At 42.5% G+C, this 13,632-nt stretch overlaps 1 protein-coding gene across 1 annotated transcript; it reads left to right on the forward strand.

Moving 5' to 3' along the window:
• Nucleotides 1-89: 89 nt before the first annotated feature.
• On the forward strand, nt 90-13,440 carry slc22a2 (solute carrier family 22 member 2; the record flags this gene model as incomplete). Its single annotated transcript, XM_079180667.1, is given in 22 exon segments — nt 90-491; nt 767-870; nt 1,106-1,260; nt 1,378-1,546; nt 1,780-1,894; nt 2,509-2,609; nt 2,791-3,017; nt 3,020-3,194; nt 4,029-4,141; nt 4,399-4,498; nt 6,630-7,002; nt 7,912-7,959; nt 8,170-8,273; nt 8,498-8,652; nt 8,821-8,989; nt 9,459-9,570; nt 9,682-9,785; nt 9,868-10,082; nt 10,259-10,367; nt 11,003-11,115; nt 12,762-12,861; nt 13,307-13,440. Coding segments are annotated over 22 exon segments (3,351 nt in total). The 3' UTR covers nt 13,395-13,440.
• Between the last annotated feature and the right edge of the window lie 192 nt (nt 13,441-13,632).

Below are 13,632 nucleotides of genomic sequence, written 5' to 3' on the forward strand. Positions count from 1 at the left end.
GATGCTGAGACGCTGTGATTGCAACTAGAGTTGTTTTGTCAGGTTTTTTTTTTAGAGACAGACAAAACAAAAAAACCACCTTTGCAGCCATGACCACTTTTGACGACATCTTGGAAGAAGCTGGGCAGTTCGGCCGCTGTCAGAAGCGTATCTTCGCCCTGCTGTGCATGGTGTCCATGCCCTGGGCCGGTGTGTACGTCGGCATCGTCTTCCAGGGTTTCACCCCGGATCACTGGTGTCGGGACCCCGCGGTGGCGGAGAGGAGGCAGGCGTGCGGCTGGAGCCTGGCGGAGAGTCGCAGGCTGACGGTGCCGCTGGTCAACAGCTCTGGGGTGCTGCAGCAGAGCAGCTGTGAGCAGTACGAGGTGGACTGGAACACCACAGCGCTCACCTGCGATACACAGGAACTGGACCTCAGCAGAACTCCCACAGGTGCCTGCAAAGGTGGCTGGGAGTACGACTATGAGGGCAGGAGCTCCTTCGTTACAGAGGTAAGTAAGCAAATACAATAAACAATTTTGGCTTTTATTTTTTTGGACGTCCCTGTAAAAAAATGTGACGTTTTTTGCTACTTTACAGGAATAGTCAGACAATAGGCTTATTTGCTTTATTTGCGAGAGGAAAATTACGAGAACAACAAAAAAAAGTCACAAACATGCACACAATTTTTAGTTTACCCACATTTAAGAAAGTTTAAAGGAAATATATGTAAAGAGATGATAAATAAATGCTATGATTGACTTTGTCTGTCTGTGTGTTGTCCCAGTTTGACCTGGTGTGCGCTGACGGATGGTTGGTGGACATGTACCAGGCCACTCTCAACGTGGGCTTCCTGGTTGGGAGCATCGCAACTGGCTACCTGGCCGACAGGTAAGGCTATGATTCGTTTTGATGAAGATGTGACGACCAGGCCAGTCAAACCCATTGTAACACTTGTGTGTCCGTCCTCTGTCTCCCAGGTTTCATTTGAATGGAGTAAATGAGAACAAGTTCAGACAGGAGATGCTGCATTTATTTTACTATTGCACGGTGCCACTGAAGCATTGCTGCTACAAGATTTATATCTTTTTTTTTAACTGATGCCTCTTTGTGTCTCTGCCTTCAGGTTTGGCAGGAAAATCATTTTCCTGATGTCCAACCTGTTCAATGGTATCGCAGGAATCCTGGTGGCCGTGGCTCCAAACTATGTGGCTTTGCTGATTTTCCGAACGCTCTACGGGTTCGGAGTGAAAGGGGGCTGGATGGTCGGATACGTGCTGAGTAAGAGCAACGTTTAACCTCACAGCTGGGATGTACAGTTCAACAAGGTTCAAGAAACCGCAAACACATCTGTGGCGTTACTCGAAATGTGAAACCGTTTCACCTCTTCCGTCTCAGTCACAGAGATCGTGGGGGTGGAGCACAGACGCACAGTGGGAGTCCTTTACCAGATGTTCTTCAGTGTCGGCATCCTCCTCCTCCCTCTGCTGGCCTACTTCATCACCGACTGGCGCTGGCTGCAGGTCGTCATCACTGTCCCTTACATCCTCTTCCTGTCCTACTACTGGTGAGAAACACTGGCTGCGCTTTTATTTTGTGCTTGAAACGGGAAGTGAAGTCTTGAACCTCCCTTTTATGTTAAGAGAAGATTTTCAAGAGGAAACATAAACACTGCCAGAATTCTTATTTTGTGATTTACAAACTCTCATTGGATTAATCCTCCTTGATTTTAAAAAACAGAAATTCCGTTGGAAGATCAAATAAGTTGTCATTCCTTCATGAAAGTGTCTGTATTTGCAGGTTCATCCCAGAATCTCCAAGATGGCTTCTCTCTCAGAACAAAAAGTCCAAAGCTATTGAGATCACTAAGGACATGGCCAAAGAGAACAAGAGGACCCTGTCCACGGACATCGAGGTAGCTGCTGGTTTAGCAAAGACAAAACACATCATAAGACACAAGATCAGACTGTGTCCACGTCACTTAAAGCAGTTACAGAAAGTCTAAATGTATTTATTACAATTTCCTTTTCTCCCCACTTTATTTACGGTTTATTGTCGTATGCCTCAATTTACACATGAGGTGCGCATTACGTTTAATGTGCTGTATTTTTTATTATATTTTTTGAAGTTGCTTATCTCATCTATGTATTTTTTTGCACTTGCTGCTGTTGGTTGTAATTTGCACCCTCGCCGCTAGATGCCGCCAGATCCTACAAACTAGACCTTTAAGTGCCTCTAAATCTGTAATTGCAAATCAACAGCAATTTGACAGTCTGTTACACACTGTTGCATTTAATGCATTGCAGAATAGAAGCTTCTGGAGCACTTTATATGTTATTTCGAATAAAATTAAGTGAAATATGAATAAAAATGTGTAGAATATGTGGAAATCTGTTCCTCTTCTTCCTAGTAGAGTCTAAGCATTACAGATTGTAAAGTGTTTAAAATGTAATATTACAAAAAGAGGAAAACAGTTGATCTTTCATATTAGCAGCATAAATAATTCATAATGTAATATTGATCCTGCAGAAGCTAACAGATGATAACTCCGACTCCTGCGCTGCCTCCTTCATGGACCTGATCCGAACTCCAAAAATGAGAAAACACACTTTAATTCTCAGCTTCAACTGGTAAGTGTTTTTATTTTAGTAGTTATAAGTGATCATTTATAAGTTAAATGGAGTTTACACGTTTTTTTCCCCTTTCTTTTTTCAAACATGGGTCTTTGTAATGCTTAAATTAAACGGACTGGTCGTCTACAATAACATAGATTAGGAGCTTTAAATAATTCTTCCCCTCTGTCTCCTCCAGGTTCACCAGTGCTGTGGTCTACCAGGGCTTGATCATGAGGCTGGGCATTCTGGGAGGAAACGTCTACATCGACTTCCTCATCTCTGGCCTGGTGGAGTTCCCTGCTGCCTTCCTCATCCTCTTCACCATCGAACGCATCGGCAGGCGCATTCCCTTCGCCACCGCCAACATCGTAGCCGGAGCCGCCTGCTTTATCACCGCCTTGATCCCTGACAGTGAGTCTCGGGCGACAGGTGGAGATGGGGGACAAGGTGTTCAGGTGTCACCCGATTTACGTTCCTCTCTGTCCTTGCAGGCATGTTCTGGTTCAAGACGGTGGTGGCCTGCATCGGTCGGCTGGGCATCACCATGGCCTTTGAGATGGTGGTGTTTGTTAACACCGAGCTCTACCCGACGTTTGTCAGGTAAAATGGTACACACTGTACACGCTCTCGGCCGTTTTGCTCGGGAGGGGTGCAATTTTCAAAATGTCATCTAGCTCTTGTGTGTGCCAAGGTTGAACCCACTTATTGTGAGTTACTTTGGATTGAAATGCCGAATAAATATCTAAAAAGGGCCTAGTTTTGACAACCACAACCAGCCCACTCTAGTCGATCCAGCAGCTACATTCAAGCAATCACTGCTCAGATTTTTGTTGTTCTTTCAATATTTGTGTTCTCTGTTTAGCCCTGGTGGCTTTTACTGCTCATGCCAACAGTTGACAGTTTTTAGCTTTAGCTAGTAAATACCCTACTTGTGAATTTGAAGTCCAAAAAAAAAAAAGATTGTTGCCAACAAGTGGGTAAAGGAGACTTCTCAACGTCGTCATGCTGAACTTTAGTTCGCCTTTAGCGTAGTGGTGGTGACATGACGTCATGTGACCGTGGTGTAGTTTGTTTGTAGCCTACTTTTCTTGCTTTTTACTTCTGGCGATTGCGTTCACGCTTCAAAAATCATACAAATTTGCTGAACAAAACGTGTAACTATCCAATGGAAGACTCCCATTGCCTTTTGGTTCGAGGGAAAAAATATAGAACACCCCTGCTACACTACTATACACATTTTTCAACCATCTAGGAGTTTTTTTTTTATTGTGTGTAATCAGCTTTACAGCCTCATGGGGCTGCTTAGCAAGCGGCTTTTAGCTTGTTCGACAAAACAACCAAAAGGAAAAATGCATCTCTTGAGTGTCAGAAGATCCACCGGACAACAGTGTTTCGGAGAGTAAATATGTGCTGGTTGTTTTCTTTTGTCCGTAGGAATCTCGGCGTGTCGGTTTGTTCCACTCTGTGTGACGTCGGAGGCATCGTAGCTCCCTTCTTGCTCTACAGGCTGGCGGTCATCTGGCTGGAGCTGCCGCTCATCATCTTTGGTGGGTTTGATATTGTTATGGAGCGAGAACATTTCATAGGTATTTTTCCGAAGTCTGTACCAAAGACAGCTGCAACAGATGAAGATGTTCTCTAAATGCTGGTATTTTATACGTAACGCATTCCGGTATCTCATCACTTTTATAAAACTTTCTGATACCGTCGGTGTCAGCGGCACATTTTAAACGGATGATGAATTAGATTACGGTCTGACCGACTGATATCGATATTTTCTAAAAGCTGATGATGTGTTGTTCAGGGTCTTTGGCTTTCGTGGCCGGTGGTTTGGTGCTGCTGCTTCCTGAGACCAGAGGTGTGCCGCTGCCCGAGACCATCGATGACATCGAGTTCCCAGAAAAGTGAGTATGCACTGCTGAAATAATGAGGTTCTTGAATTAACTTTTAACCTTCCAGATTATTTTCTTAATAATTAATTTCCCACAGTCCAAGGTGACTTCTGCTAATGTCTTGTTCTGTCTGACCAACAGTCCAGCGAAGATGTTTATTTATTAATGACAAAAAAACTAAATTTTTTCCACTTTTGCTAAAAAAAATGACTGACACAATAAATTCATCACCAAAATAGTTGCCACGTAATTTTCTGTTGATCAATTAGTCGTTGCAGCTCTGTACATCATGTCATTCTGTGTGTGTTCAGAGTGAAGGAGAACGCTGCACTGAAGAAACAGCAGTTGGTCAACTTGCTGCCCAACAGCGACGTGTCAACCAACAAAGAACCAGCAACTGTTTAATCTGCTCCTTTGACCAAAGTATTTATTTATGCTCCGTTCATTCCTATGAAAGTTACCGAGTGGCACATGAAGGCAAAGAAAACGTTGACTTCCAGGGTAGTAAATTTCCTGCAACCATGGTCCCGTAGAGCAAGCGCACTTAGCGTTCCCTTTAACCCCGCCTCCCAGCCCTTGGTCTAGCCTCGTTTTCGGGCTCATTCGCATTAACAGAGGGAGGAAAATAACTCTGGATTCAGCTATATGTGCATTTTACAACCTTTGGGACCCAATGAATAAGGGCTATTCAAGTCTTAATACTGGGAAGTTGATTTACCGCAAACAAAGTCTACGGGAAAATGTATTTTTGGGCCCAATGACATAAATTTGTAATTTCATGGTTTGTCCACAAAGTCAATGTTGCAGGCGCTCTTTTTGTGGGACTTGGCGCGGTCAGTAACATTGTGATTGATATCGTCATGTCGTGCAGAGAAGATGTGTTTTTTTTGTTTGTTTTTTAAACAATTGCACATGTAAACAGATTGTCAGTAAGAAACGGCAAAATACAGACATTTATGTGTGGAGATGGAAATTAGCTGTTAACTTAATCTCTTCTCTCTTTTGAGATTAATGTATTTTTTGTACATTGTCCCTGATGTAAATAAAGATCCTGTCTGTCTGAGTGAGTTCAAGTTACATTATTGCTGGAGTGCCAAAAAAGGAGTGAGAGCCTTTGAGCAGGCCCACTGAGCCGCTGCTCAGCAGAGCAATAGCAGCTCGTTCAGACTGAAATCGCAAAAGGTACGTTCATCACAGCTATTTTGCTTGCTTACCTGAATGTGGCCTGTAACAGTTGTTTATCTATTAGACTAGAAACAGCTAAGACAGCTAGTGGAACATAGTGTGTGTGACGCAAAATTATTTTACCCGCTGTTGACTCTTTCTAAGCTGAAATATAGAATGTTGTCAAAATACTTTTAAATGGAAGTATTTATTCTTGCAAGAAGAGGCACAGTTTCACAGAGTCTGTAGAAGTGTGCGCTACAGAGATTAAGTTGCACATAGTTATATAGAGAGTGATCAAGGGTGGGGGTCTGTGTACTGGAACATCCTGTTTCATTTAAAGAAGAAATGTGTGCAGGCAGCTGCTGCACGGATCAGAAGTTTACATGATGCAAGATTATGATAGCTTGTTTACTTATAAGAATATAATATTTCCATTACCCAACAGCAAGATACATTTGAGCACGTATGTTAAACACAAAGGGTGAAGGTGTACTGAGCTCAGAGCAACAGTACAAGCGCTTAGGCATTTACACAGTAGAAATATATACTAAGTAGAAATGTACCATTGCAGTTGCAAAACCGGTCTATGCTGTCTAGAATGTAGTAAGCAGTATGCTCATACAGATTGAGTACGTAGTAGGAGCACAGCTTGTAACCTATAACACAGTCATTGTGCATAAAGTTGAGGAACTCTGATAGCAACATTGAATCGGACTAAGAGAGTTTGTTTTGGCTCTGGTGCAGTTGAAGTTCATCCAATGATTGTGCAATCCTGTTATTCTCAGTATGGCTCCGTTAGACATATTTTTGACTCCACTGCATTCTCAACAGACCCTTTTGGATTTCTGCCTCAGATCGAGGGTAGGAGGGGTTTGAAGTCTGTCAAATCTTTTGCAGACTTTGGTTAGTTTTCCACTGATCCAGTGTGTGCTGAACTGTAAAGACTTCACTGTGTTTTGGTATCTTTTACACCGAGAACTTGCATTGCTGCAGCAATGACGACATTTGATGACCTGCTGGAGGAGGCCGGCACTTTCGGACGCTGTCAGCGGCGCATCTTCGCCCTGCTCTGTCTGGTGTCATTGCCCTTCGCAGGTGTGTACGTCGGCATCGTCTTCCAGGGTTTCACCCCGGATCACTGGTGTCGGGACCCCGCGGTGGCGGAGAGGAGGCAGGCGTGCGGCTGGAGCCTGGCGGAGAGTCGCAGGCTGACGGTGCCTCAGGTCGACATCTCTGGGGTGCTGCAGCAGAGCAGCTGTGAGCAGTACGAGGTGGACTGGAACACCACAGCGCTCACCTGCGATACACAGGAACTGGACCTCAGTGAGGTCCCAGTGACCGGGTGCAAGGTGAGACCTCTGAGATTGATCTACATCTGTAATGGTATTTGGTTCCGCAGCAGCAAACATAGAAAGCTTGCTTGTGATTTGGTGGATGGTTTGGTGAGATGACATCTCAAAAAATAAATATATTAAAATGAGTAGCCTATTATTCGTTAAAATGATGAGCATGATCACAGCTTCCTGATTTAATTTAAAGGATTCATTGGAAACAGGGAATAGTTTGACATTTTTTGGGGAAAAAAACAAATTTGCTTTCTGGTTGAGAGTTGAGATCAAAATCCCTCTCATGTCAGTAAACATCTAGCCCGGCTCTGTCCAAAGGTTAAAAAAAGGGCAGTTGGTCCTGGTCTATAATAAATTAACCCGCAGTCTGTAGGCCTAGCCTGACCACACCAGGTTAAATATGTACGAAGAAAAACATGTGCCTTTATACACAGGGCTATGTGCCAGACTACTTATCGGCTGTGAGCTGTTTTTCTCCACAGACTGATCAAACGTGAGATTAACAGGTGCTAATAGGGTGAGTTTGTAATCATAGGACAGAGACAGTTTCCAGTCTCTGTGCTAAGCTAACTGGCTGCTGGCCTCCGCTTCATATTCACCGTACAGTGAAGAGGCCTGGGTTTTCGTTTCTTTAAAAGTTATGTCTACGCCTTTGTCCCTGACATTATGTTAAGATGTACTTGTTGCTTTAACGTGGTAAAAGTCAATACTTTGCTTTGTGACAAGTACAAAACTCTTCGGCAGTGGTGTTAAGTGATTTGCAGAGTTAAAGGTCATTTTTGTAAAAGAGTCACACCAACAAAGCAGCATTAGGTGGGATTGAAAGGGCTCCTTCCTTTCTAAATCTGATGTGTAAGCGTCCTTTTACCATCTGTGGTAAATAAATGCAATGTATTGTTTTTATGTTTTAAGAATGGCTGGGAATATCAGTATGAACGCCGGAAGTCCTTTGTCACAGAGGTGAGATGAGAAATTGAGTGCATGTGATGCAAATTTGTGTTGATTACAATCACCAAAAAAACCCACTAAACGTATCACAATGAATAACAAAAGCCCGCACATAATGTAGGTCAAATTGCAGTTTGGCAACCCTGTGAATTGCAAAGTAAATCCTTTCATATTTAATTGTACAGACACAAAGACATGTAACCGCCTTCCCTTTGGTCCCAGTTTAACCTGGTGTGTTCAGATGGATGGTTGGTGGACATGAACCAGGCGGCTCTCAATTTGGGCTTCCTTATTGGCAGCTTTGCTTTTGGTTTCTTTGCTGACAGGTAAGGCACTGAATTATTTTCATAAGCACCTGTAGTCTCACATATTGGCCACAATTACACGTCCATCACTAGTAACGCAGTTGTATTTGGCAGAGAGCTGACAGTCAGGTTGGTCTAGATCTACATGGCAACATCTATTAGTTCATTTCTTTTTACCCTATTATGTTCATTCAAGCGTCTCTTATTTTGAAAGGAATCCTGGCCTCATGTCTTTCTTTTTGCAGGTTTGGCAGGAAGATCAGTTTCCTGATGTCCAACGCACTGAACGCGATCGCAGGGATTGGTCTGGCTTTGGCTCCGAACTACGTCTCCATCCTGGTGTTGAGATGCATCTTTGGCTTCGGCGCCAAAGGAGGATGGATGTCCGCATATGTGCTGCGTAATGATGACTTTCCATGTTTCCTAAAACTGAAGTTAACAAACATTTCAAGTCATATCCGGTAGAATTCTTAATAGTCCTTGAGAGAGATCTGTAAATCATTCATATCTCTATGCACGCTTCGTTTCGGTGAAATTAGTTGAGTTTTGTTTCCTGTCTTCTTGTCAGTCACAGAGATAGTTGGAGTGGAGTACAGACGCACGGTGGGCATTTTGTACCAGATGGTCTACAGTGTCGGCGTCCTCCTCCTCCCTCTGCTGGCCTACTTCATCACCGACTGGCGCTGGCTGCAGCTCGTCATCGCCGTCCCCTACATCCTCTTCCTCTCCTACTACTGGTGAGAAAGCTTACATTCATTCCAGATTCAAATATAGTCCTGGCAGTAGATTTGGTTGCAGTCATAGTCCTGACCCTCACGCTCTTTAATGACTGTATTTATGCACTTTGTCATAAAGTAAGAGCACATGCTTTAGTTTTTTTTGGTTCTCACTAAATCTGAAGTGTTTTTCCTCAAATGCATTACAATGAACAAATCACCTTGCCATTATTTGTTCATCGCGAGTGCTCCAACCTTGGATTTGCGGCCGGTAATCATTTGAGAGATGTTCTTTGTCATCCCACACCTGCTCCTAAAAAAAGATTTAAATATTGAACATGTCGTCCAATGTCAGAGATTTTTTGTGTCCCCGGTGTGAAGACACACATTAGACTGAGAAAGAGACCGAGCTCAGGTCGTCCATTACAAGCAGGTGTGTTGTTGAACGGGTTCTGAGATTTCTGTATCCGTCAAATGTTTCGTATCTCAGGTTTATCCCAGAGTCTCCGAGGTGGCTCATCTCTCAGAACAAGTCTTTCAAAGCTCTGGAGATCACTAAAGCTATGGCTAAGGAGAACAAGAGGAAACTCAACAGCTCTGTGGTAAATCGATACATCTCAATTCTCACGAAAGGAAACACAAATACTTGTACAAATACTTAGTACGAATGTACTAATTTCATGTCACAACTGGATCACGATTACTTGTTTCAGACTCTGACCGACGAGGAGGAGGGTGACTCGTCCTCTGCCTCTCTGTTGGACCTGATCAGAACTCCAAACATGAGAAAACACACTTTCATCCTCATGTTCATCTGGTGAGACTCCTCTGAAATCACGGGTTTGTTTGGCCAAAGAAATGTTGCCGACATTGAATCTTCTGGTTTGCGTCTCTTTCAGGTTCACCACCGCTGTGGTTTATCAAGGCCTCATCATGCGGGTGGGGATAGCAGGAGGAAACGTCTACATCGACTTCCTCATCTCTGGCCTGGTGGAGTTCCCTGCTGCCTTCCTCATCCTCTTCACCATTGAACGCATTGGCAGGCGCATTCCCTTCGCCTCCGCCAACATCGTAGCCGGAGCCGCCTGCTTTATCACCGCCTTGATCCCTGACAGTGAGGATTACTCTTTGTCAGTGGAAAGAACCACACGATAATGCCAAAGACCTGCATCATTATACATCTAATAAAAGTCAGCACAGATGTTCTTTCTAAAAAAGAAAAAAGGTTGAGTTTCAACTTTCTAAATATGGACACGATCCTGTAAATGCTCTTTTGTCTCCGTGCCTCAGACATGTTCTGGTTTAAGACGGTGGTGGCCTGCATCGGTCGGCTGGGGATCACCATGGCCTTTGAGATGGTGGTGTTTGTTAACACCGAGCTCTACCCGACATACGTCAGGTGAGGTCAGACTGACCCACATTCACGACACAGCAGCTCTGGTATCAACATGTTCTCACTCCCAACTCGTCGTCTAGTGTCAGATTTTGGATGTTTCGGGAATGGCATATCAAGTTTTCGCTTCTTTTAAAATAAACTTCCAAAGTAGGCTTAAGTTTAAGGTTTACTACAAAACTACTTGGTTAGGCTGAGGAAAAGATTGTGGTTGGGGTTAAAATAAGTAAACTTGTTACATAACTGGCGTGACAAAGAACGGAAGTTATGTAATACAACATTTTGGTAAAATAAGTAAACATTGACTTGGTGTCACACGGGACACAAACAGGGGTCTCCTGGGTGAAAGTCCTGTGGCTGTTTGACCTGTCTGACCCCACACTCCACCCACCCTACACAGACTTTCTCACTTTTTACACTATCTCAGTTGCTCTGAGAGTCTAATAATGACGCATGTGGGTTTACAGTGGAGTTAGTTGAAAGCCCGGAGTGTCAAATACAGTAGCTAAAGGGTGCGTCGGTATCGGACTCCGAGGGACACCAACCAAGTGGCAGTATTTGGCGAGTTGTGAGTGAGAACGGGTTGCTGGAATTTACAGTGTAATTGCTAAATGTTGGTTAATTGCATTAACTAAATACAGGAACCTGGGCGTGTCCGTTTGTTCCACTCTGTGTGACGTCGGAGGCATCGTAGCTCCCTTCCTGCTCTACAGACTGGCGGTCATCTGGCTGGAGCTGCCGCTCATCATCTTCGGTAGGTTGTGACACCGCCACAAACGTGAGCGGAGGGGTATTCTTATATGAATTAGATGTCGGTGTATCTTTGTCGCCCATGCTTTTACTTAGTTGCCATGTATAGTCTCGTAATGCTAACGCTGGTCAGGTGATCAGTGGCTCCAGGATCAAAGGTGTAAGGGGTAGACAGAGTTTTTGGAGTTTACAATTATTGTCTTGTGAATCTATTTAGTAGGTGATGTTGTCTTCATGAATTGTGTGAAGCATTCATTTAAATCTCCATTTAGTTCATTCTTTTTTTAGTGTTGTCAGGAGGGCTCCAACGGCACACACATTCTTTGAATTTCCTCATGTAACCACATCTTAATGGAGAGAACACAGTAGCTCTCAAATTATAATTGCATCCAGATGATTGTTAAAAGGTTTCTGTAAAGGGACCAAGTGTGTGCACATCCATGTAAAGACATTCAGATGCAAGACACAGGCCTGCACACTGTTAGGCTCCAAGTAGATATATTATTTCTCTTTCATCTTGCAGATCGTAACGTTGCCCTGAAAAGAGAAATAATCCATTTATTTGGAGCCTCCTTTGTGCCCTACAGTTATAGAGTTTCTGACATTATTAATTACTAGGTATTTATTGTGGCCATGAACATTTTTAAACTGCTGTGCACTGGTGCCCAAAGAATCACGTCATCAGTCTAATGACGACTCTGATCGTATAAATAGTGGAGGACAAGATTGAGACGTTATTGCTTATTGGAAGGCCCCCACACAAAATGATTAAATTCAGTAGATTTATTTATCTGGTAACAGACTTAATCATTGATTGCAACTGATGGATTTTATTCTTATTATCCTGTGATGCTGCCATTGTTGGGTTCACTGCCATGTCTGTTAACTGGATGCAATGCTTGCAGCTGTTTAATACTTTTGGATTTTAATTGTTCATCTTTTTGTTTTTTGCTGAAGATTTCCAACAAGTGAAATGTGAATGTACAGCATTTTAAGGATGGCACACTCACATCACATACAGAGATAAAACCACTCGATATCTATTATATTATTGACTAGCGAAGCCCAACGTTTGTCGATTAAGCCTGGGTTGCACCGACAAGGATTCTTTTAGTCTAAGATTAGTTCTAATCAAAGTTTAGCAAATCTAGGTTTACAATATAGCAGAGCTCTGTAGCACAATTAAAACTAATCTCTCTATATAATAAATACAAGTTTAAACTAACATTAACTAGTTTAATCAATATGGAGATACTTGCTTACCCAGATTATTAAAATGAATGAATGAATAAATAAATATAGCTAAAAAGTCAGTTAAATGTCCTTGTGATGGCTCATCCTTTTCTCATCCTTTGAGAAAAACTAGTCGGCTGAATTATTGAAGCAATATGGCCAAAAGATAGAAGATAACAAAAATCATAAACTCAATTAGCTTAATTAAGTATGTGCCTTAAATATCTTTGTGGTACTTTATTATTTTGCTCAACCCATCTCAGAAAAGCAGCCATTTTAAAGATAAACCTCCTGAAGTGTAAGTTTAGAGTTGCTACCTGAATGCAACATGATTTGCAGTTAAACCATGATTCAATCAGGTTGAGAAATGGAATCCTTGTTGGTGCGACCCAGCCTAAAGGTTTTAATTCATAACAGGGGTGGTCGCGTTGATAGCTGGAGGTTTGGTGTTGTTGCTGCCTGAAACCAGAGGAGTTCCTCTCCCTGAGACCATTGATGATGTTGAGTTTCCTAACAGGTGAGAAATCTCTCCCAACACTCCCAACACGTTTCATCGCTCAACACAACACACCAAGTGTTAGATTATTATGTGTGTGATGTTATTGGACCAACAAATGTATTGTTAGGTAGTGACATAATAATTAGCTGATTAGCTGAACAAATACTGTAGTACTTTAAAACTGCAAGTACATTTTCTTTATTTACTTTACACCACTGACAAACTTGTTTTTTCATAGTTGTCATTTTATGAAGTAACTGATGCTTCATTTTAGAGTAAAATTGCAAAGGGCTTACATGTCAATGAATTAAATGTACCAATGAGTGTAAGAACAATTATCTGAATATCATACAAACTTAATGAGTGATTCACCTGAATCAAATTTGACGTGGAGGAATTAATGCAACGTAAGTGTTTTCTATTTACTATAAATGATTAATTCTATGTGTGTTTTCGTTCCCAGGAAAAAAGAGGATGTAGTGGAGAACCAACAAACGGGGACACCTTTAGAAACAGACCTGACAGACAACAAGGAAGCAACAACTGTATGACTGTGTGCACGTAGATGTGTGTGTGTGTGGACTTATTCACTGTGATACAACAAAACAAAGACGTTTTTTTTTTTACTTTTCTTTAAATCATGACTTCCCAATTTTCTTTTGCAGTCAGTTTTATTGTTCAACTCCTTACAGAAAACATCATTATTATGTTTCCACCACAAAAACACCAGTTAATATCAGATACTACCAGATTAACTTAAGCAGTCGTGCTGGGTGCAGAACAGTTCCC

The sequence above is a fragment of the Pholis gunnellus genome (assembly GCF_910591455.1).
Source record: "Pholis gunnellus genome assembly, chromosome: 19".
Taxonomy (NCBI): Eukaryota; Metazoa; Chordata; class Actinopteri; order Perciformes; family Pholidae; genus Pholis; species Pholis gunnellus.